This window comes from Neoarius graeffei, chromosome 10, assembly GCF_027579695.1.
Source record: "Neoarius graeffei isolate fNeoGra1 chromosome 10, fNeoGra1.pri, whole genome shotgun sequence".
NCBI classification, from domain to species: Eukaryota; Metazoa; Chordata; class Actinopteri; order Siluriformes; family Ariidae; genus Neoarius; species Neoarius graeffei.
The window spans coordinates 37,228,089-37,253,575 of NC_083578.1; the positions used below are offsets into that span (position 1 = coordinate 37,228,089).

The 25,487-nt window shown below is 40.0% G+C and overlaps 1 protein-coding gene across 1 annotated transcript in view; it reads left to right on the forward strand.

The window, feature by feature from the left end:
* Positions 1 to 24,148, forward strand: part of polb (polymerase (DNA directed), beta) — a 48,456-nt gene extending 24,308 nt beyond the window's left edge. Inside the window, exons 2-14 of the mRNA XM_060931754.1 lie at positions 450 to 507; positions 652 to 718; positions 857 to 931; positions 1,192 to 1,250; positions 1,325 to 1,374; positions 1,452 to 1,503; positions 1,621 to 1,675; positions 1,774 to 1,846; positions 1,998 to 2,068; positions 11,644 to 11,730; positions 11,807 to 11,874; positions 20,800 to 20,939; positions 21,204 to 24,148. Of these exons, the coding sequence (XP_060787737.1) occupies positions 450 to 507; positions 652 to 718; positions 857 to 931; positions 1,192 to 1,250; positions 1,325 to 1,374; positions 1,452 to 1,503; positions 1,621 to 1,675; positions 1,774 to 1,846; positions 1,998 to 2,068; positions 11,644 to 11,730; positions 11,807 to 11,874; positions 20,800 to 20,939; positions 21,204 to 21,298 (950 nt within the window). The 3' untranslated portion in view covers positions 21,299 to 24,148. The remainder of the gene's footprint in view (positions 1 to 449; positions 508 to 651; positions 719 to 856; positions 932 to 1,191; positions 1,251 to 1,324; positions 1,375 to 1,451; positions 1,504 to 1,620; positions 1,676 to 1,773; positions 1,847 to 1,997; positions 2,069 to 11,643; positions 11,731 to 11,806; positions 11,875 to 20,799; positions 20,940 to 21,203) is intronic.
* Positions 24,149 to 25,487: the final 1,339 nt, after the last annotated feature.

Below are 25,487 nucleotides of genomic sequence, written 5' to 3' on the forward strand. Positions count from 1 at the left end.
AGCAAGAGGGTTACCTGTAAAAGACAGACAGCCATATGGCAGCTGAAAAAAAGTACTTTTGAATAATGCAAACACTGAATTTTTCATTTTATTTATGAATGTTTTGATACCATATTTTATTCTATATTTTATGAAGAAAAAAAATGGTACCAAAGAAAATGTTTTAACTAGAGAATAGTCTTTAGAATAGCTGTCTAGTATTCTGTTGATATTGAAATGTACTGCAGTGGTAATTTTATATTTGGTTTCATGAATACAGGATTGATTATGATTTTTAGGCTTTATGTGCTAAAACAATTAAATGTAATTTCCTGGTGTCTGACAGTGTTTCCTTGTTTTCCCATTTTTATTTCAAAATGAAAAACCAATCTATACAGACTGTGTGTTCTAATTTGTTTCTGACCTGCCACTGTCTCCCCCCCCCCCCCCTTTTCCCCCCTCCCCCCTAGAATTGGCCAATTATGAAAAAAATGTAAACAGGGCCATCCATAAGTACAGTGCGTACAGGTAAATCAACAATCATTATTTGGTGCATTTTCAGTGTCAGTTAGTTTTGGCTAAACTATTTGTATATCAGTTTAGGTTACTGGTAACAGGTTACAAGTCTACTTGTGTGAACTTCAGATGTGACCCACATTGTATTCTTTTTAGAAAAGCTGCTTCTGTGATCGCCAAGTACCCACACAAAATCAAAAGTGGCACTGAAGCCAAGAAACTGGTAAGCAGTGTTTCCTTATTATTTATCATTTTAATATGCTCTGTTTTGTTGAAATTAAGAATAAGCACATTGTCACCTGTTGATACAGAAAGTATGATTTGTAGTAAAAAAAAATCTCCTGTGCGAAATCTCCTTTAGGATGGAGTTGGTGCAAAGATTGCTGAGAAAATCGATGAGTATTTAACCACAGGAAAACTCCGCAAACTGGAAAAGGTCTGAAGTTCATCTGTATTTATTTGGCAGACGATTTATCCAAATAGGACTGAGCAGTTGAGTGTTTATGGCCTTGTGCATGAGTCTGAATGTTGAAGTAATGCTTACGCACCTGTAAGGACTATTTGTAATTATCATGCTTGAAATATACACACACATCTTTATAGCTGGCATACATTTGCCACAAATGAGCAGAGCAGTAGGGAGAAAAATCAAACTGCAAGTGTTGTCTTATTGGTGTCTTATTTTACTCCCTGTAGATTCGCAATGATGATACCAGCTCCTCTATCAACTTTTTAACTAGAGTGACTGGAATAGGGTAGGTTCATTTTGATTTACGTAGTATTTTTGTATAATCTACCAGGTCTACTAATTCCTTGATTTTTGTTTTAGCCCAGCTGCTGCTAGGAAATTCTATGATGATGGTGTCAAGACCCTAGATGGTATATCTTCTCTACACTTATTTATTTAATTGTTTACCTCCATGGCCACTTGCTTTTTCATTGGACTGCTTTTTCAGATCTGAAGAAGATTGAACATAAGCTGAACCATCATCAGCAGATTGGCCTAAAGTAAGTTTGTAATTTATGAACTTAAATCAGTAATACAGATTGATCATTTTTGTTTATATATTAGTGCAAGGTAAGTGAATCATTGATTTGTATTTTATGTATGTACTTTTGATAAAGATACTTTGAAGAATTTGAGAAGAGAATTCCCCGCTCAGAAATGGAGAAAATGGAGGTAGTTTATAGAAATAATGTCTCATTATTTCAGCATTTTGATGTTTAAATAAATGATCATATTTTTATCATATTTATATTTATGGATGTTTTTTCCAGGCTTTAATATTACAAGAGTTGGAGCAGCTTGACCCTGAGTACATAGGCACCATCTGTGGCAGCTACAGACGAGGTTAACTAATCTGTAGTTAGAAGTCATTCTGTAGCCCTTACTATACTGTATAATTGCTAGATTCTTTGCATTTCAGCAATATAAAGATTATATCTTCTGCACATACTGTATCTAATAAACACATGGAATATAATCTCTATGGCATCTCCAGGAGCAGAGTCAAGTGGTGATATAGATATACTGCTGACTCACCCAGACTTTACCTCCCAATCCCAAAAACAAGTAAGTACTTAATGCATTAGTAAAAAAAAAAATTTCCCCCCCAACTTTTGAAAGCAAGGTTAATATGTAGTGGTGAAATGATATGAAAAAGATGAGTATGTATTTATCTGTACATCGAGAGTGCATTATGTACAGATTAACGTTTATGGATGGACAACAGTTTTTAAATTTGTGTTTTGCCAGCATTTTAGTCTTTACAGACATGGCTTCCACTAGGGTTTCATCATGAGTCATTGTGCTTTATTCGGAGTTCCTTTTTGCTAAAATTCTATGACATTTTAGAAGTGATTATTTTTTGACCAGGTGTTAAACAGATAGCATGTAATCATTCTGCAGAGCTGGCAACCTTTACATAGTTTGAATGGGAACTCTACATTGAAGTACACTGCAATGAGATCACTCAAAAATGCACTGTAAAACCTAGTGTGTAAGAGTGCAGAGGAAGACTTGGGAGGTGGAATTGTAGTAGAGTTCTGGGCTCATGTTTATTTACATCACACTTTATCAGTGCACTTTTGAAAACAACTCAATTTAAAAAGATGTAAATTCATGCTTTCTGGCATGTGTATGCGCACAAATCTGTGTCTTTGTTTGCATGCGCCACCAGCTATATCGCACTTTCTTGCTCTGGTTATGGCAACCACTGAAAGCACAAAGAAACACGTATACAGTGTCTTGCAAAAGTATTCATCCCCCTTAGTGTTTGTCCTGTTTTGTCGCATGACAAGCTGGAATTAAAATGGATTTTTGGGGGGTCAGCACTATTTGATTTACACAACATGCCTCCCACTTTTAAAAGTGCAAATTTGGGGGGGTGACGCAAACAATAAGATAAGAAAACAGAAGTCTGGAGTGTGCATAGGTATTCACCCCCTTTTGTATGAAGCCCCTAAATAAGAGCTGGTCCAACCAATTAATTTCATAAGTCACATAATTAGTTAAAATCCACCTGTGTGCAATCAAATTGTCACATGATCTGTCACATGATGTCTGTATAAATCAACCTGTTCTGGAGGGACCCTGACTCTCTGCAACACTACAAAGCAAGCAACATGAAAACAAGGAGCATTCCAAACAGGTCAGAGACCGAGTTGTGGAGAAGTATAGATCAGGGTTGGATTATATATAAAAAAAAAAAAAAAAAAAAATCTCAAACTTGGAGTATCCCATGGTGCACCATGAAATCCTTGATTGCAGAATGGAAAGAATATGGCACCACTGCAAACCTGACTAGAAGGCCACCCACCAAAACTCACAGACCGGGCAAGGATGGCATTAATCAGTGTTGCAGCAAAGACACCAAAGATAACGCTGAAAGAGCTGCAAAGATCCACAGCGAAGATGGGAGTATCTGTCCATAGGACCACTTTAAGCTGTACACTCCACAGAGCGGGGCTTTATGGAAGAGTGGCCAGAAAAAAAGCCATTGCTTTAAGAAAAAAAATAAGAAAACGCATTTGGAGTTTGCCCAACAGCATGTGGCAAACTCCCCAAACACATGGCAGAAGCTTCTCTGGTCAGATAATACTAAAATTGAACTTTTTGACTATCATGGGAAACTCCATGTGCGGCTCAAACCCAACACTTCCCATCACCCTGAGAACGCCATTCCTACTGTGAAGCATGGTGGTGGCAGCATCATGCTGTGGGGATGTTTTTCATCTGTGAAAATAAATGGAATGTTTTCAGTTCATTTATGTGAAAAATGTCTGTAGATATGGCTAATGACTTGGTTAGACAAGCATATAGATAACATTAGTGTAAACTCTAACATGTAAAGTGAAATCTAACATTCCAAATTTTAATTTTAAATGATTGTTTTTAAAAACAGTGTTTGCTCTCTTGCATTGGTCAGATATTTAAACAGTATGCTCCAGCTTGTTGAGATAGAAAGTGATTATGTATGTACAGTATGTATGTACATACGTGCGTCCAGTGGTGCTTGAAAGTTTGTGAACCCTTTAGAATTTGTTTCTACATAAATATGACCTAAAACAACATCAGATTTTCACACAAGTCCTAAAAGTAGATAAAGAGAACCCAGTTAAACAAATGAGACAAAAATATTATACTTGGTCATTTATTTATTGAGGAAAATGATCCAATATTACATACATGCTAGTGGCAAAAGTATGTGAACCTTTGCTTTCAGTATCTGGTGTGACCCCCTTGTGCAGCAAGAACTGCAGCTAAATGTTTCCGGTAACTGTTGATCAGTCCTGCACACTGGCTTGGAGGAATTTTAGCCCATTCCTCCATACAAAACATCCCAGAGCTGAAGTTGTTGGTGGGTTTCCTCACATGAACTGCTCGCTTCAGGTCCTTCCGCAACATTTCCATTGGATTATCAAATCAAATCAAGTTTATTTGTATAGCGCTTTTAACAATAAACATTGTCGCAAAGCAGCTTTACAGAATTTGAACGACTTAAAACATGAGCTAATTTTATCCCTAATCTATCCCCAATGAGCAAGCCTGTGGCGACGGTGGCAAGGAAAAACTCCCTCAGACGACATGAGGAAGAAACCTCGAGAGGAACCAGACTCAAAAGGGAACCCATCCTCATTTGGGCAACAACAGACAGCCTGACTATAATATTAACAGGTATAACCCTCAACTGTCCTCATGGGGCCGTCCTTCACAGGAGCGGTGCGATAAAACTCCGACCAGACACAGGGCACCAGGATGGATCAAGCAGGTCCGAGGGGCAGAAGAGGCCAGCATCTCAATCCCAGGATCAACATGTAACTCAGAGGGACAGATTGGGGGGGAGAGAGAGAGAGAAAGAAAACACAGGTTGTTAGGTATGCCCTAAAAATGACAAGTATTAAATCTGTGTGGTAGGCTCGCAGGGACGAGAGTCTTTACATCAGGCATAACACACAACAATGGCATGTTAATATGGTAAAAAATATCATGACCTGCTCTGGCTGGATGCTTGATTGGGTGATGGGAGCACACTCCTCAGCAATGATGAGATGCAGATGGGACCCTTATGGCCCTTTTCCACTACCCTTTTTCAGCTCACTTCAGCTCGCTTCAGCTCACTTCAGCCCGACACGGCTCGTGTTTCGACTACCAAAAACCAGCACGACTCAGCTCGCTTCAGCCCTGCTTAGCCCCTAAAACTCGCACCGTTTTGGAGTGGGGCTGAAGCGAGCCAAACCGTGCCGAGTGAGGCTGGGGGCGTGAGCAGACACTCCCCTGTGCACTGATTGGTGAGGAGGAGTGTCCTCACATGCTCACACACGCCCCGCGAGCGCGCTGTGATCTGTAAACACCGCAAACCCGGAAGAAGAATTACGAATTACGAGAATTTCTGAAGCCTTATGCGCCTCGCCTCATCTATACGCTCTTGCCAGTATCTGTTGGCGTTGTCGGTGACAACAAGCCACAGCACCAAGACCAGCAACACTAATGACTCCATGTCCTCCATGTTTATTGTTTACTATTCGGGTCGTGAGACTACCGCTTAAAAGCTCACTGATGTCACTGTTTGCGCTGCTTAACGACATCACCTGACGTCCACCCACTTTCGCTAACTCCACCCAATGTGTCCACCCACTTCCAGCCAGCACAGTTCAGCGCGGTTGTAGTCGAAATGCAACTCCAACAGCCTCGCTCAGCCCGACTCAGCACGGCATGGCTCAGCCCGACTCAGCCGCGTTTGTAGTGGAAAAGCGGCATTAGGGCTGGCCAAGACAATTCAGTTACATTTCACCGGGTCTGGGACATGCGACAGAATGTCTGACGGCCGATTCCCTGCAGGCTACGATAGCCAGTCGAGGTCTCCACCCTCTCCACCAAAAGATTTCCTGTTGACTCCATGTAACTCAGAGGGACAGATTTGGGGTGGGGGGGAGGGAAAGAAAACAGGTTGTGAGGTATGCCCAATGTCACCTGAATAAGTAGGAGCAGTATCCATATTGCACCGAGTACAAGCAGGGACTCCGCCAACTAACTATGACAGCATAACTAAAAGGAGAGAGCCAGAAGGTAACACAGGCGTGAGGGAGCCCCGGGACATAAAGCAGCCAGCCACTACACTGTCAACAAACTCGAGTGAGCAACCGAGTGGGGACTGACAGCATCCATACATCCCAGTTTACCAAAACACTCTATGTCTGAGGACCCTCCAGATCTACTCCTTTACCTCATAAACACCATTAACAAAAGGCTTGACTAAACATAAATGTTTTCAGCCTAGACTTAAATGCTGAGACTGTGTCTGATTCCCGAACATTACTTGGAAGGCTGGATTAAAGTCAGGACTTTGACTTGGCCATTCCAAAACATTAACTTTATTCTTCTTTAACCATTCTTTGGTAGAATGACTTCTGTGCTTAGGCTCGCTGTCTTGCTGCATGACCCACCTTCTTTTGAGATTCAGTTCATGGACAGATGTCCTGATATTTTCCTTTAGAATTCACTGGTAGAATTCAGAATTCATTGTTCCATCAAAGATGGCAAGCCGTCCTGGCCCAGATGCAGCAAAACAGGCCCAAATCATGATACTACCACCACCATGTTTCACAGATGGGATAAGGTTCTTATGCTGGAATGCAGTGTTTTCCTTTCTTCAAATATAACGCTTCTCATTTAAACCAAAAAGTTCTACTTTGGTCTCATCTGTCTACAAAACATTTTTCCAATAGCCTTCTGGCTTGTCCACGTGATCTTTAGCAAACTGCAGATGAGCAGCAATGTTCTTTTTGGAGAGCAGTGGCTTTCTCCTTGCAACCCTGCCATGCACACCATTGTTGTTCAGTGTTCTCCTGATGGTGGACTCATGAACATTGGCTAATGTTAATGTGAGAGAGGCCTTCAGTTGCTTAGAAGTTACCCTGGGGTCCTTTGTGACCTCGCCGACTGTCACACGCCTTGCTCTTGGAGTGATCTTTGTTGGTCGACCACTCCTGGGGAGGGCAACAATGATCTTGAATTTCCTCCATTTGTACACAGTCTGTCTGACTGTGGTTTGGTGGAGTCCAAACTCTTTACAGATGGTTTTGTAACCTTTTCCAGCCTGATGAGCATCAGCAACGCTTTTTCTGAGGTCCTCAGAAATCTTCTTTGTTCATGCCATGATACACTTCCACAAACATGTGTTGTGAAGATCAGACTTTGATAGATCCCTGTTCTTTAAATAAAACAGGGTGTCCACTCACACCTGATTTGTCATCCCATTGATTGAAAACACCTGACTCTATTTCACCTTCAAATTAACTGCTAATCCAAGAGGTTCACGTACTTTTGCCACTCAGATATGTAATATTGGATCATTTTCCTCAATAAATGACCAAGTATAATATTTTTGTTTCATTTGTGTAACTGGGTTCTCTTTATCTACTTCTAGGACTTGTGTGAAAATCTGATTGTTTTAGGTCATATTTATGCAGAAATATAGAAAATTCTAAAGGGTTCAAAAACTTTCAAGCACCACTGTATGTGTATACACACACCTTTTTTATATATATATATATATATATATATATATATATATATATATATATATATATATATATATATATACACACACACTAGTGCATCTCAAAAAATTAGAATACCAAGAAGGTTCCTTTTTTCATAATTTAATTCAAAAAGGTCAACTTTCATATATTCTATATTCATTACATGTAAAGTGAAATATTAATGCCTTTTTTGTTTTTAATTTTGATGATTATGGCTTATAGCTCATGAAAATCAGAAATCCAGTATCTCAAATTATAAGAATATTCCCCAAGATCAATTAAAAAAAAGGATTTACAATACAGAAATGTCCAACTTCTGAAAAGTATATTCATTTATACACTCAATACTTGGTTGGGGCTCCTTTACCATGAATTACTGTATCAATGTGGTGTGGCATGGAGGTGATCAGTCTGTGGCACTGCTGAGGTGTTATTGAAGCCCAGGTTGCTTTGATAGTGGCCTTCAGCGTATCTGTATTTTTGGGTCAGGTGTTTCTCATCTTCCTCTTGACAATACCCCATAGATTCTCTATGGGGTTCAGGTCAGGCAAGTTGGCTGGCCAATCAAACACGGTAATATCATGGTCAGCAAACCATTTGGTAGTAGTTTTGGCACTGTGGGTAGGTGTGAAGTCCTGCTGGAAAAGGAAATCAGCATCTCCAAAAAGCTCGTCAGCAGATGGAAGCATGAAGTGCTCTAAAATCTCCTGGTAGATGGCTGTGTTGACTTTGGACTTGATAAAGTACAGTGGACCAACACCAGCAGATGACATGGCACCCCAAATCATCAGACTGTGGAAACTTCACACTGGGCTTCAAACACCTTGGATTCTGTGCCTCTCCACTCTTCCTCCAGACTCTAGAACTGTGATTTCCAAATTAAATGCAAAATGTACTTTCATCTGAAAAGAGGACTTTGGACCACTGAGCAACAGTCCATTTCTTTCTCTCCTTAGCCCAGATAAGACACTTCTGACATTCTCTGGCTCAGGAGTAGCTTGATATTAGGAATGTGAAAGTTGTATCCCCTTTCTTGAAGATGTCTGTTCGTGATGGGTCTTGATACACTGACACCAGCCTCAGTCCACTCCTTGTGAAGCTCTCCCAAGTTCTTGAATCAACTTTTCTTGACAATCCTCTCAAGACTGCAGCCATCCCTGTTGCTTGTGCACCTTTTCCAGCCACCCTTTTCAGCAATGACCTTTTGTGGCTTACCCTCCTTGTGGAGGGCATCAGTGATCATCTTCTGGACAACAGTCAAGTCAGCAGTCTTCCCCATGATTGTGGTTGTGTACTGAACTAGACCGAGAGATGCACTGTGTTCATACTGTTTTACTCAAACTCGAAATGAAATATTCTAGTATTTTGAGGTGTTTTTTTTTTTTTTTAAATGTTTTTGTACTGTATGCCATACTGATTAAAATAGAAAAATTCTTGAAACATTTTAGTTTGTGTAACAAGTCTATAATATATAACATTTTTCACTTTCTTAAATAACTGATGGAAAATATTGAACTTTTTCACAATATTCTAATTTTTTGAGATGCACTAGTATGTGTGTATAAAATATATATTTATTCTAAACCAGGTTGATTTTCCTCCCACTTCAATGTAATGGGCTATTTTGTGTAAAATTATGACCTATTCATTGTTCAGTTTAATAGGAACACCTCATTTATGCAGTTATTGGAAAACTGCATATAGGAGCAGGTGTACAGGTATTCCTCTTAAAGTGGACATTGAGTAGATAATATATTATTATATATTACAGATTCTATCCACATTCACTGGATATGAGCAATCACATGCTCTGATTGGCTACTCTACTATTTGGTTGTCAGCTCGTATACTGTGAGTAGAGACAAACAAAATGGTGGCGCATGTTGCTGTACCAACCGAGGAAAAACTAAAAACTACTCCAAAACAAAAACCCCCAAAAATACAAAAAAAGCAACAAAATATGGAATGGAAGTACAACCCTGATTCCAAAAAAGTTGGGACAAAGTACAAATTGTAAATAAAAACGGAATGCAATGATGTGGAAGTTTCAAAATTCCATATTTTATTCAGAATAGAACATAGATGACATATCAAATGTTTAAACTGAGAAAATGTATCATTTAAAGAGAAAAATTAGGTGATTTTAAATTTCATGACAACAACACATCTCAAAGTTGGGACAAGGCCAGGTTTACCACTGTGAGACATCCCCTTTTCTCTTTACAACAGTCTGTAAACGTCTGGGGACTGAGGAGACAAGTTGCTCAAGTTTAGGGATAGGAATGTTAACCCATTCTTGTCTAATGTAGGATTCTAGTTGCTCAACTGTCTTAGGTCTTTTTTGTCGTATCTTCCATTTTATGATGTGCCAAATGTTTTCTATGGGTGAAAGATCTGGACTGCAGGCTGGCCAGTTCAGTACCCGGACCCTTCTTCTACACAGCCATGATGCTGTAATTGATTCAGTATGTGGTTTGGCATTGTCATGTTGGAAAATGCAAGGTCTTCCCTGAAAGAGACGTCGTCTGGATGGGAGCATATGTTGCTCTAGAACCTGGATATACCTTTCAGCATTGATGGTGTCTTTCCAGATGTGTAAGCTGCCCATGCCACACGCACTAATGCAACCCCATACCATCAGAGATGCAGGCTTCTGAACTGAGCGCTGATGATAACTTGGGTCGTCCTTCTCCTCTTTAGTCCGAATGACACGGCGTCCCTGATTTCCATAAAGAACTTCAAATTTTGATTCGTCTGACCGCAGAACAGTTTTCCACTTTGCCACAGTCCATTTTAAATGAGCCTTGGCCCAGAGAAGACGTCTGCGCTTCTGGATCATGTTTAGATACGGCTTCTTCTTTGAACTATAGAGTTTTAGCTGGCAACGGCGGATGGCACGGTGAATTGTGTTCACAGATAATGTTCTCTGGAAATATTCCTGAGCCCATTTTGTGATTTCCAATACAGAGGCATGCCTGTATGTGATGCGGTGCCGTCTAAGGGCCCGAAGATCACGAGCACCCAGTATGGTTTTCCGGCCTTGACCCTTACGCACAGAGATTCTTCCAGATTCTCTGAATCTTTTGATGATATTATGCACTGTAGATGATATGTTCAAACTTTTTTTTTTTCAATTTTACACTGTCAAACTCCTTTCTGATATTGCGCCACTATTTGTCGGCGCAGAATTAGGGGGATTGGTGATCCTCTTCCCATCTTTATTTCTGAGAGCCGCTGCCACTCCAAGATGCTCTTTTTATACCCAGTCATGTTAATGACCTATTGCCAATTGACCTAATGAGTTGCAATTTGGTCCTCCAGCTGTTCCTTTTTTTTTTTTTTACCTTTTAACTTTTCTAGCCTCTTATTGCCCCTGTCCCAACTTTTTTGAGATGTGTTGCTGTCATGAAATTTCAAATGAGCCAATATTTGGCATGAAATTTCAAAATGTCTCACTTTCGACATTTGATATGTTGTCTATGTTCTATTGTGAATACAATATCAGTTTTTGAGATTTGTAAATTATTGCATTCCGTTTTTATTTACAATTTGTACTTTGTCCCAACTTTTTTGGAATCGGGGTTGTATTTGATGGTAAGAGCCTTTTTTTTTTTTTTTTTTTTTTTTTTTTATAAATTAGTTTTTCAAGGATTTGTAATAGCATTTTTCATAAATTGCTACGGTCACTTTGCCGGTTTGTTTACATTCTCAGCGGACTTCTTTTTTTTTTCGGACTTTATACTAAAAGTTTTTATTTTATCAAATTTGCAAAAAATAAAAATGCTCTGTTTTCTCGAAATCCAATGAATGTAGATACAGTTATTCCACTCAGTCTTGTTGTACATGGCTTATAGCCCACTCAGCACTATGCGTCTTGTCAGCTACCAGCTCATGCACGACCAAGTTTTGTGGAATAACTGTTTTTTATTTATATATATATATATATATATATATATATATATATATATATATATATATATAAACAAACAAAGCCCACTTCAGTTACAGCTTGTAACACTGTGAAATGTGGAAAAATTCAAGGAGGTGGTGGGTGGTGTGCTTTGTTTTTGCATCTTTTTTCCACCATATTCTCTTCTCTTCTAGCCCAGGCTACTCCATGCAGTGGTGGAGCACTTTGAGTCTATTGGCTTTGTCACTGATACTTTGTCCAAAGGAGATACAAAGTTTATGGTGAGAGCTGTTCACGTTCTCATTCATGTTTGTCACTCTTTCATTATAATAGAGCTCTGTGCTTTTCTTACATCAGGGTGTATGCCAGCTGCAAAGAGGAGTTGAGGATGAGAAGGAATATGATCATCGCCGTATTGATATCAGGTGCATAATAATCACAAAGGGGTCATTTTGTGCATCAGTTGTCTTTTAACTGAAAAGGTTGTGTCCTCCACCAAGAATTTTTCCTGTTTATCAAAACATAATGAATTAAACATAAAATATGATTCAGTTAAGCCATATTTTTGCTGGTGGAAATCACAACCCAGTGGTGGAAATCAATCTTTTTATTTATTTATTTATTTATTTAAGGGTCGAAGCACCAAAAAGTCAACATAGACCTAATGTGTTCTCTTGGTGGAAATCTCAGGAATAGGAAGCTCTCTGGCTTCAAAAAAAATACAGCTTGGAAAAATGTAAATAATAGTCAAAAAAGAGAGCTGCTTTTGAGAGGCTTTGCACTTTCACCTGGTACTTTTTTATCTATGTCACTTCTGTAATACTGTATACTATCTTATTAACAAAGGTGTCACTATTGGTGGGTTTGCTTGCTATTTAGGTATACTACGCTGCCTGGTCCCCCCCAAAAAATTGCACACACTAATAGGACTCCCTTTTAGTTTTGTTTATGATGTACAGCAACCTTGTGCAACATTACAACATTTATTTCCATCCAGAGTTGCGTTCTTTTTTTTTTTTTGGCTAAGATCTTGTATTGATGACAGGAGAGTCAAGCCACTCAGTACATCCTAATGCCTTTTCCAGCACATTCTAAAGACTTTCAGCGGGGTTAGTCAGGACTCTGTGGTGGCCAATTCATGTGTGAAAATGGTTCCTCACGTTCCCTAAACCACTCTTTCACAATTTGAGGCCAATGAATCCTGGCATTGTCATCCTAAAATATCTGTGCCATCAGGGAAGGAATAACCCCATTGATGGGATAACCTGGTCATTCATGTAATCAGCTGCTTATGTTTTATTGCCACAATGTTGCTGAGTCTAGACCTGATCAACTGAAGCAACCCCAGATCAGAACATTGCCTCCAAAGGCTTGTGCAGTGGCCCCTATACATGTGTGCATCACTTCATGCGCTTCCCTTCTTACCCTGATATGCACATCCTTCTGGAATAGGGTAAATTTGGGCTCATCAAACCACATGACCTTTTCCCATTGCGCCGGAGTTCAATCTTTATGCTCCCTAGCAAATTGAAGTCCTTTCTTCCTATTAGCCTCAATAAAAAGTGATTTTTCTTATGGCAACACATCTGTTTAATCCCAATCCTGTGATTTGTCATCACATGGTGCATGTAGAAATGCTCTTAATTTCATTATTAAACAAATGTGATTTACACTTTTTTATTAAAAAAAATTGATTTCACAAAGCGTTTGTAATCTCTAATCATGGTCAGTCAAGATTTTATTTTTTTTTTCTCAACCACATTTCTTCCAGGGGCGGCACGGTGGTGTAGTGGTTAGCACTGTCGCCTCACAGCAAGAAGGTCCGGGTTCGAGCCCCGTGTGCGGAGCCCCGTGTCCGCCTTTCTGTGCGGAGTTTGCATGTTCTCCCCGTGTCCGCGTGGGTTTCCTCCGGGTGCTCCGGTTTCCCCCACAGTCCAAAGACATGCAGGTTAGGTTAACTGGCGACTCTAAATTGACCGTAGGTGTGAATGTGAGTGTGAATGGTTGTCTGTGTCTATGTGTCAGCCCTGTGATGACCTGGCGACTTGTCCAGGGTGTACCCCGCCTTTCGCCCGTAGTCAGCTGGGATAGGCTCCAGCTTGCCTGCGACCCTGTAGAACAGGATAAAGCGGCTAGAGATAATGAGATGAGACATTTCTTCCATGAAGTCAATGGTTCATCACCTACAGTGGCATGCAAAAGTTTGGGCACCCTTACTGAAAATGTCTGTTACTGTGAATAGTTAAGTGAGCAGAAGATGAACTGATCACCAAAAGGCATAGGTAAAGATGACACATTTCTTTTCAGCGTTTTCTGCAAAATTTGTGTATTTATTTTTGTTTTGTACAATTGGAGAGTGAAAAAAGAAAAGGAACACCATGCGAAAGTTTGGGCACCCCAATACATTTGAGTTCTCAGGTAACTTTTACCAAGGTTCCAGACCTTAATTAGCTTATTGAGCTGTGGCTTGTTCAAATTCTTTGTTAGGAAAGGTCAGATGATGCAGATTTCAAAGCTGTATAAATTCTCTGACTCCTCAAACTTGTCCCTAAAATCAACAGCCATGGGCTCCTCTAAGCAACTCCCTCGCATTCTGAATAATAAAATAATTGATGCTCACAAAGCAGGAGAAGGCTACAAGAACATAGCAAAGTGTTTTCAGGTAGCTGTTTCTTCAGATTGTAATGTTATTAAGAAATGGCAGTTAACAGAAACAGTGGAGATCAAGGTGAGGTCTGGAAGATGAAGAAAACTTTCTGAAAGAACTGCTCATTGGATTGCTAGAAAGGCAAATAAAAACCCCTGTTTGACTGCAAAAGACCTTCAGAAAGATTTAGCATACCCTGGAGTGGTGGTGCACCATTCCACTTTGCAGCGACGCCTGAACAAATATGACCTTCATGGAAGAGTCATCAGAAGAAAACCTTTCCTGCATCCTAGCCACAAAATTCAGCATCTGAAGTTTGCAAATGAACATCTAAATAAGCCTGATGCGTTTTGGAAACAAGTCCTGTGGGCCGATGAAATCAAAATAGAACTTTTTGGCCACAATGTGCAAAGGTATGTTTGGAGAAAAAAGGGTGCCAAATTCCAGGAAGAGAACACCTCTCCAACTCTGAAGCATGGGTGTGGATCGATCATGCTTTGGGGTTGTGTTGCAGCCAGTGGCACAGGGCACATTTCATTGGTCGAGGGAAGCATGGATTCGAATAAATACCAGCAAATTCTGGAAGCAAACATCACATCATCTGTAAAAAAGTTGAAGTTAAAAAGAGAATGGGTCCTACAATAAGACGATGATCCAAAACACACCTCAAAATCTACAATGGAATACCTCAAGAGGCACAAGCTGAAGGTTTTGCCATGGCCCTCACAGTCCCCTAACCTAAACATCATTGAAAATCTGTGGGTAGATCTCAAAAGAGCAGTGCATGCAAGACAGCCCAAGAAACTTGCAGAACTGGAAGCCTTTTGCAAGGACGAATGTGAAAATCCCCCAGGTAAGAACTGAAAGATTATTAGCTGGCTACAAAAAGTGTTTACAAGCTGTGATACTTGCCAAAGGGGATGTTACTAGGTACTAACCATGCAGGGTGCCCAAACTTTTGCTTCAGGCCCTTTTCCTTTTTTGTCATTTTGAAAATGCAAAAGATGAAAATAAAAAAATGTTTTGCTTTAAATATAAAGAGAATGAGTCATCTTTAACTTTATGCCTTTTGGCGATCATTTTATCTTCAACTTGCTTAACTGTTCACAGTAACAGCAATTTTGACCAGGGGTGCCCAAACTTTTGGATACCACTGTATGTTTCCAGATTTTAATAATGCATCGGACCGTTCTTAACCCAATTTCATCAATCTCTCTAGTTTTTTTTTTTTTTTTGCTTGATACAGGCCACTAATTTGACCCTTCTGAAACACAGTAACATCTTTTCCACGACCGAGGGATACATCTTTCAACATGGTGGTTTAAGAAATGAGAAACTACTCACTGCATCAGTTAGGGTTAAAAGAACTGTTGCCAGTTGAAACATATTAATCACTGCAGTAGTTATCCAAACAAAGGTTCTAAAGTATTTGCTTATTTTGGCCTGGCAGTATATTTAGTGTGTATTGTGCAGTCATGAGATAAATGTATGCAGTGGCGCACATTCAACATAATAAAATGATCATTTGCAAGAAGCTTGTAATAGCATTTTTCTGTCCGGTATATTTTACTAACCCCATTTCCAGAAAAGTTGGGGTATTTTCCCAAAATGCTATAAAAACAAAAATCTGTGATTTGTTAATTCATGTGAACCTTTATTTAACCCATAAAAATACAAAGAAAATATTTCTGATAGTTTTACTGACCAACTTTTAAATGTGTTTTGTGACTATAAGCAAAGTTGGAATTTGATGCCTGCAACACACTCAAAGAAATTGGGATGGAGGCATTATTACATAACCTTTCCTTCTAATAACACTTTCATCGTATAGGATCTGAGGATACTAATGGTTAGTTCTGCAATTGGAATATCGGTCCATTCTTGCTTGATGGAAGACTTCAGCTCCTCAATAGTCTGTGGTCGCCGTTGTCTGAGTCTCCTCTTCATGATGCACCATACATTCTCAATGGGAGACAGCTCTGGATGGGCAGCAGGCCAGTCAAGCCCACCCACTCTGTGTCTACAAAGCCATGCTGTTGTAGCCTGTGCAGAGTGAGGCCTGGCATTGTCCTGCTGAACTCAGCATGGACTGCCCAAGAAGAGACACTGCCTTGATGAATAGGTCTCTCTAAAAATCCCAATATATGTCTCTGCATCAGTGGTACCTTTTCACACACACTGGCTTTTGCACCTTTCTCCTCTTCTTCTTTTGTATGAGGCTAAGCAGTTAGACTCCGGTGTTGCAGCCAGCTCACCGTATCGATGTTGGAGTTGGTGAGGTTAAGGGTTGTGTGTTCAGGTGGACCGAGGGTAGGGCACTCATGAATTATGTGGTGGGCAGTCTGGTTGGCGTGTCCACAGACACAGGCTGCTGATGGGCACAGCCCCCAGCAGTGTTGTCATTGAACCAACCGACTCCGGTTTGTAGGTGGTTCAGGGTGACCCATGATCTTTGGGGTAGGTCAGCTCCTGGTGGTAACGTTGTGTTTGGGGAGAGTGCGAATTGGGTGGGGTAGTCTCCTGCCAGGAGGTTCTCCATTTTGTCTATGGTGTTGAAGTTAGTGCCATGTAGGGTTGCTGCATAGTGGGGAACAAGCGTTGGCAGTCCAGTTGAGAGTTCTGGATGAGGTTGTTAAGAGGGTGATTGGTATCTTTCGAAGCCTTGTTGACCAGTCTGTGTGTAAGATGTTCTCTGCAAAGAGCTGCAGGAGCACTGGTAGGAGCTCGGATGGAGTTGGACGCAGGCAGCCTGTGATGATTCTCAGGGTCTCGTTTCATGTTCTATCCAGCTTTCTTGCATGTGCACTGCGACACCAAGCTGGGGCTGCATATTCCGTGGAGCTGTAGACTCTGGCAAGGGCACCTGTGCGGATTGTTGATGAATTGGCCCCCCATGATGACCTTGCCAGGTGGTGAAGGAGGTTGATCCTAGATGGCACTTTAACCCATAGTGATTCGAGGTGTTGCTTGAATGGCATTTGCCTATCTAATTTGACACCAAGGTATGTTGGAGTGACATTGTAGGGTAGGGGTGTCTCATTGAGGTTTGCTGTGAGCTGACGGCAGGCTCCCTTGGTGTTGAGGTGGAAGACTGTGGTGGTGGTTTTTGCTGTGCTCAGCTTCCATCTCCATGATTCAAGATAGATTGCTATGAGTGCCATGTCCTTTGTGAGTGCAGCTTCCACATTTGACCAACTACTGTCTGAAAACAGGAGTATGAGGTCTTCTGTGTATCCATATTGCCTTGATGTCTGGGGTAGGTTGCTAATGTTAAATAGCATGGGGGCCAGTTCTGAGCCTTGAGGAACTCCGTTTCTGAGCCATTGTTGATGACTGGACTGTCCGTCATTTGTCTTTTAAAATGAAGCTGTGGTTGGCAAGGATGTTTGAGATGAACTGTACGAGGTTGCGATCTGGGATAGTCTGGAGGAGTTTCAGGATCAGACCCTGGTGCCACACGGTGTCATAAGCTGCGGTCAGGTCAACTAAGGTGACTCCCACTTTCTGGTGTTTTTCAAACGCCGCTTCTATGTCGTTGGTAAGCTTCACAACCTGGTGTACCATGTTGCATCCACGTTGGGAAGCTGCTTGTTCTTCAGGGAATTGGGGATCAATGATTTGGTTCCAGCCGGGCTAGAAGGAGTCATTCAAGGAGTTTGAAAGCGACACAGAGGAGTGAAATAGGACAGTAATTTGTTTGGTTGTCAGTAGGTTTGTTTGGTTTTGGTAGTGCGACGATGGTTGCCTTATGCCAGATCTTGGGTATGGACTGTTGGACGAGGCAAGTGGAGTAAAAAAAACTTGAAGCCAGTCCAGGCACTTTGGGCACAATGTAGTAGGAACTCTGGTGGGATGTTGTCAAGTCCTTATGCCTTTCCACTCTTAAGTTGATTGATGGCAGCGGAAAGCTCTTCGGCTGTGAAGGGTGTCGACAGGTGACCATCAACTCCCTGGGCTTGCCATAACTTGGTTGTTTCTTGTTTGATGGTGTGGGTATGGTCCTTGTTTGCATTCTTGAAGCAACCATTCGCAAGGAGCTGCTTAGCAATTGAGTTAGCTGTTACTGTGCATTTAGATGGTTTGGGGTTTCTGCCAGTAAGGTGGTTAAAGGTCTTCCAGGCCTGCTTGCTGGAGTGGGTGAAGTCATATTCATTCATATATATATATATATATATATATATATATATATATATATATATATATATATATATAATTTTTTTTTTTTTTGGACAGTCTCTTCCCATCTCCCTTTGCACTTTCTGTCCAGATAGTCTGTGAGGAGTAATGCTGTAGCAGCTGCCTCTTCACCTGATTCAGCATGCAGGAAGTCATCATAGTGTGACTCTCACTCCTCGCCCCATGTAGGGATATAGTGATGATGATGCCCACGTGGGATGGTGCTCTTAGCTGCCTTGGTAAGGAGTTTACAGAGGGCTGAATAGGTGTGGTCCAAGTCAGAGGTTGTAAGTGAAGGTAGACCGTCAATGCCTTTATTAACAAAGTTGGTGAACTGGTCCCATCTAGCTTTACATAAATTTCACCTTTTCACTGGTTTAGTAGGGATTGGTTCAATCGAACTGACTGGAAATATCAATGATGACCTGTGTTGTGATCTGGGAAACGGTTCCCGGATGATCCTGTGGGGTGAGGGACAATTCAGGTTTGCAAAGGCCATGTCTGGGTTTGAGATTGAGTTCCATCTGCCTGAGTGGAAGCTGTCTGGTTGTTTGGGGTCATAGAGGAGTTGCACACCAGAAGCTGAGGCCCAGTCTTCAAGGGCGAGACCATCTGGGTTGGATGAAGTGTATCTTCAGGTAGTACTGTGGCAGTTGAAGTCTCCAGTGTAAAGGCAAGAAGGGTCAAAGGCAGGGATGGTATCTCCCTTGAGCCAAGCTGTAGGGGGCTTGTAGATGTTAATGATGCACACCTTCAACTAGGGTGGCTGCCCATTCCATGTGGTGGTCTGGGGGGGAGGCTGCAATTAGTTTCCATTTTGCAGAGTTCTTGACGAAGGTGGCTATCCCACAGAGATCACTGTGTGTGGCCAAGGTAAATCCTGGGACCTTCAGATGGGAGCTGTTGGTGGTGTGTGTTTCTTGAAGGAGGATTGCTGTAGACAAAAGGAGTGCATGCTCCTTTTGTACCCAATCATGTTATCAATTAACGTGCTTATTGTGGAATCTACCAAAATGCTGTTACTTGAATATCCTAACAACTTTTTCAGTCTTATTTTGCCTCTGTTCCACATTTTTTACGATTTAAAATCAAGCAAAACCCAAAAATAAATGCAGTATGCTGATCATGGCAAGTGCCCTGATGTGCCCTCCACACTTTTTTAAATTAAAATTAAAAGTTAACAGCAATTTATCAACTTTTTTTAAAGTTATGATATTGCTAAAAATAGGCTTACATGCATGCAACCATTTATACTGATAAGATATGCGCCTGTGACGTAACCGTCACACTAGTATGCCATTAACCTTCGTAACATGGAGCCATCAAATAATGGCTTCTAATTCTAAAAAAAAAAAAATCCCAGAGAGCCACCGCTGTCTCTCTCGGTGTGCGCGCATGTTTTCACTGTTTCAGAGGAGTTAAAGGCAGAGAGAGAATTTCACTGTGCTGTAATGTAAATGTGACAAAGGCTTCTAATTCTAAAAATCTAATCCGGCATTTTCTGTAACCATGTGATTTTTATCATTATTAATTTATTCTTTTTTAAATTGGCATATGAATCAACAGACTTCACTATGAACAGTGGCATTTGCCATGGCAACCGAGTAGGCAGCAAAAGGCTCCCAAACACTGGGTACGTTTATGTGCGTGCGTGTTCTCTGACGCCATGAATTGGCTTATTTTTACATCCAAATGCTTGAGACTCGGGCATCTTCAGGGTTGTTCACAACAATTAAAAAAAAAAAAAAAAAGTAACGTGTCTAGTAGATCCACTAGCCTCAGGAAATCGTGTAGTGTGTAAGTGACATCACAATCTCAGATTCTCTCACATAAGCTCGATGTTTGAACCTCGAAGAGAGTAAGATGGCAGCACCCAGGGACATTGTTTTTCTTTTCAAATAAAATCTGTACACTGTATACACTTAAAAATATGAACAAGTGAGCACTTGAACATGTTTTGTATGGATATTATTTGTCGGTATAAAGGAGTTTATTTTTGGGTTTTGTTAATCTTTAAATTTGTTAGTAAAACTTTTGGTTAGTAATTTTTTTCTTTATACTTTTATCAGTTAAAGGTTCACATGAACCAGCCTCACAAATTTTTTTTAATTTATTTATTTTTTCCCATTTTGAAAAATATCCCAACTTTTCTGGAAATGGGCTTTGTACATTTTTCTATTAAAATAAACATTTTCCAACCTGTAACTTTTTAATTTATATCATTCTTAGCTGTTTGAGCAACTGCAGTAGGAAAATGCATTGGAATGTCCTGTGTGTGTGTGTGTGTGTGTATGTATGTATGTATATATGTGTGTGTGTGTGTGTGTGTGTGTGTGTATATATATATATATATATATATATATATATATATATATATATATATATATATATATATATATATATTTTTTTTTAAATATAGTACTTGCTTTGTTTCTTTTTAGTGGTATGTTGCAAGGGTAAATACCATTTTAAAGCTCTATCCCTTTTTATGAATGATGTCCACTCATATAACATTTTACATCTACAGGCTTATTCCTAAGGATCAATATTATTGTGGTGTGCTCTACTTCACTGGGAGTGATATATTTAATAAGAATATGAGAACCCATGCTCTTGAGAAAGGCTTCACCCTTAATGAGTACACTCTTCGTCCCCTAGGAGTCACTGGTAAGAAAATATAAATAAGGAAAGAAATAACTCCTCATTTGCTGTTTGTTTACTCAAAAAAATGGAACGAGAGATTGCAAATGACTACCATGTGAAGACAGGTTTTGTTTTTTGCTTCTCTGAACTGTTCTGATGCTTCCCCTCTTTCAGTTTGACTTTTTTCTCAGCCTAGGCATTTTGAAAGTGATTTGATATTGGATAAACAAACAATTATATTGAAGTGAGCAAATTTGTGAATGTTTTCACCCACATGTTCTGTTGTAGGTGTGCCTGGAGAGCCCTTACTGGTGGACAGTGAGAAGGATATTTTTGACTACATCCATATGCAATACAGAGAGCCAAAAGAACGCAGCGAATGAAAAAACGAGGGGTTTTTCTTTGGGTTTTTTTTGGTAAACTTTTTGATGCTTCAGTAAACTCTTCTGCAGTGACATAATACAAGAAAGTGTCTCTTACCAGTTGTGTACAAAAGCAAGAAAAGTATGAAGTGAGTAGGATGGCGCGCATGTGTGTGTGTGTGTGTGTTTTTTTTTTTTTTTTTTTAATGATATTTTAGACTTAAAAAAAAAAGTTAAACTCATGTTGGCAATAAGTTGATATGTTTAGAAGTTTGTCATTTATTTGGCTTTTCAGTACTGTTTAGGAAAGTAATTTTTTGAAAACCGTTTTAAGTTTCCATTCTTTATTAAGGTGCTTCATTGTGGAGGTACTTTCCAACAAACTTGCTTATCTACATATGTCAACTTTGAGACCACTTGTGAAATGAAATGCAACAAAGTTGTCTACTAATATGGTAGTTGGTTTTTGTATTCATTTAATATTTGTATTGACTTAACTCTTCATGTGATTTAGCAGTGGCCTGCTGGTTTGTGCAACATTTGGATTTGATGATTAAACACCACAACCTTAATTGAATTAAGGCTTAAATCTTGTTGAAAATAGTACTGCAGAAATAGTTTCAGTTAGTATTTTACACCTGACGCTTATTGAAGTATATCAATAATATGGTGATCACATGAGGTGTGATCAAAAAGTTCTAAAATAGTTCACCGGGGACAGTGCATCAAAAGTCGCATGCTTTGTGTTGTTTTCTTGTAACATCATCTCTTGAGATTCAGTTCATGGATGGATGTCCTGACATTTTTCTCGAGAAATATATAATTCAGAATTTTATTCTTCAGTGATGAGATGTCGTGGGCCACATACAGCAAAATAGGCTTAAACTACGATAATGCAACTGGGCTTCAGGCTGTGGATGTTTAGTTGCATTTGTGACCATTTTTGGAGACAGTAAATTTTACACCTGTCTTTTATAGACCTATAAAATTTACTAGCAGTGCAACTAACAAATACAGTGGTGCTTGAACGTTTGTGAACCCTTTAGAATTTTCTATATTTCTGCATAAATATGACCTAAAACATCAGATTTTCACACAAGTCCTAAAAGTAGATAAAGAGAACCCAGTTAAACAAATGAAACAAAAATATTATACTTGGTTTTTTATTTATTGAGGAAAATGATCCAGTATTACATATGTGAGTGGCAAAAGTATGTGAACCTCTTGGATTAGCAGTTAATTGGAAGGGGAAATTAGTCAGGTGTTTTCAATCAGTGGGATGACAATCAGGTGTGAGTGGGCACCCTGTTTTATTTAAAGAACAGGGATCTATCAAAGTCTGATCTTCACAACACGTTAAGGCCAATTTATGCTGACAACCCAGGCGTCGCAGATGGCGTCTGCGTAGCCCCCCCACCTTCGCAGACGCTCTGCGCGCACCTCCCAAAAATTGTGACCACCGCAGAAGCCTCGCAGACAAGAGGGCTCTGATTGGTCCACTCTACATCCGCTGTACACGCACTTCACCTTCCCTACTTTCCCAGTTTGGTTTGTTTTCACGACCGCCATTTTTAAAAACACGAGCGAAGATGGAGCAGCACGAAGAGCGGTTGATCGAGGAAGTACGTACATCTATACGACTCCAGTTCTAGTCATTATAAGTAACCGGAGGATAAACACTCCACTAACCACACCCACCAACTACTCCTAGCGACTTTGCGTCCCCTTGCGTTGTGGCGGTGAATAACATCGCGCACGCCTATTACTCCCCGCTCAACGATAAATTACAACTGTCTGCAAAAAGCTATCTGCGAAAGCCTTGTCGCAAGAGCATGCAGAGGCCCTTAGTGGAAGTGTACTCCACCAATCCACAGTCAGATTGTGTACAAATAGAGGAAATTCAAGACCATTGTTACCCTCCCCAGGAGTGGTCAACCAACAAAGATCACTCCAAGAGCAAGGTGTGTAATAGTCAGCGAAGTCGCAAAGGACCACAGGGTAACTTCTAAGCGACTGAAGGCCTCTTTCACATTGGCTAATGTTAATGCTCATGAGTCCACCATCAGGAGAACACTGAATAACAATGGTGTGCATGGCAGGGTTGCAAGGAGAAAGCCACTGCTCTCCAAAAAGAACATTGTTGCTTGTCTGCAGTTTGCTAAAGATCACATGAACAAGCCAGAAGGCTATTGGGAAAAATGTTTTGTGGATGGATGAGAACAAAATAGAACTTTTTGGTTTAAATGAAAAGCGTTATGTTTGGAGAAAGGAAAAACACTGCATTCCAGCATAAGAACCTTATCCCATCTGTGAAACATGGTGGTGGTAATATCATGGTTTGGGCCTGTTTTGCTGCATCTGGGCCAGGACGGCTTGCCATCGTTGATGGAGCAATGAATTCTGAATTATACCAGCGAATTCTAAAGGAAACTGTCAGGACATCTGTCCATGAACTGAATCTCAAGAGAAGGTGGGTCATGCAGTAAGACAACGACCCTAAGCACACAAGTTGTTTTACCAAAGAATGGTTAAAGAAGAAGAAAGTTAATGTTTTGGAATGGCCAAGTCAAAGTCCTGACCTTAATCCAATTGAAATGTTGTGGAAGGACCTGAAGCAACCAGTTCATGTGAGGAAACCCACCAACATCCCAGAGTTGAAGCTGTTCTGTACGGAGAAATGGGCTAAAATTCCAAGCCAGTGTGCAGGAGTGATCAACAGTTACTGGAAACGTTTAGTTGCAGTTATTGCTGCACAAGGGGATTACACCAGATACTGAAAGCAAAGGTTCACATACTTTTGCCACTCACAGATATGTAATATTGGCTCATTTTCCTCAATAAATAAATGACCAAGTATAATATTTTTGTCTCATTTGTTTAACTGGGTTCTCTTTATCTACTTTTAGGACTTGTGTGAAAATCTGATGTTGTTTTAGGTCCTATTTATGCAGAAATATAGAAAATTCTAAAGGGTTCACAAACTTTCAAGCACCACTGTATCCCCCTTTTTTTTTAAATCATCGTATATCACCTGAGAACCAGTGTGTTTGCACACGTGTGTGTTCAGCAATTCTGTCTTATTTTTGTATAAATTGTATTTTATCATATGCGTGACAATGTAATATTATGTATGACATATTACATGTCCAAAATATTTAATTGAGAAGCACAAGCAAAATTCAGATGGTGAATTCTAAACTCATAGAAATGAGCAGTACATGAGAACGTTCACAAAGTTCAGCATATGTGATATGTTTAGGATGCAGTACTTTAACACTTATGTAGTTCGGGGGAAATTGAGGGAAATGAGTGAGACAGATTTGTGACATCTCAAGGATTTTTATTTACTGTTTTACTTTCCAGTAGCTTCATTTTTGTCTAAACACACATGCAGCACCTGTCTTTCTCTCTGTGTCCTGTTACCGACTTGTTTCGGAATGAACACGAAATGCACGAGTAAATTGCTGGTAATCCATAACACATGACTCATTGTGTTACTGCTGTCTCGTGTGCTTGTTTGTTTGTCGTTATGCATACATTTTTAATAAAATCACTTTAAAATAAATAAGCAAGCAAGCTGTCATAGCTAATAAAAATTCAGTCATGTTTTTGCAATCAAATCCTGTCAATTTGGTGCAAATTCATATGTAATGTGGATAAATGGAGTGAAATTCTCTCTTCCTGTAAAATGCTGTAAAAACTGCAAGGTTTTTAATCGGACCTATATGTATAAGGTCTCGAAAATATAGAAGCCTGTTGAGTTTTTCCATAGAAAGCAGTGGGATCTGGAATCATCTCAAAAAGTTATCACAATTCACATGCGAAAATGATTCATGTTCCACTCGCAATTTGATTCTCAAAATTAGGTAAAGTGACTGACTTCATTTTATTGCCAGATTGCATCAAACATGTGGTAATAGGATTATTCCATGAAATCTTAATTTTTGAGGACCACTCCATCTCAGGGGGGGGGAAAACCCTACCTGCTCACCTTGTTGTGCCCTTATTTTGTGTGTATAATATTTGGCCATCTAATTTCTGCAGCACTAAATGTACAGAAATTGGTTGAGGTACACAACTGTCAAAGTATAACAGGTTTTTCTCTGATGGTGTTTTTCTTATAGGGTGGTTGCATAGACAGACGAATAGATCATTTATTTTTCATGCGGAGTTGCTTATTAAGGCTCACAATGAAGTTTATTTTGATTTT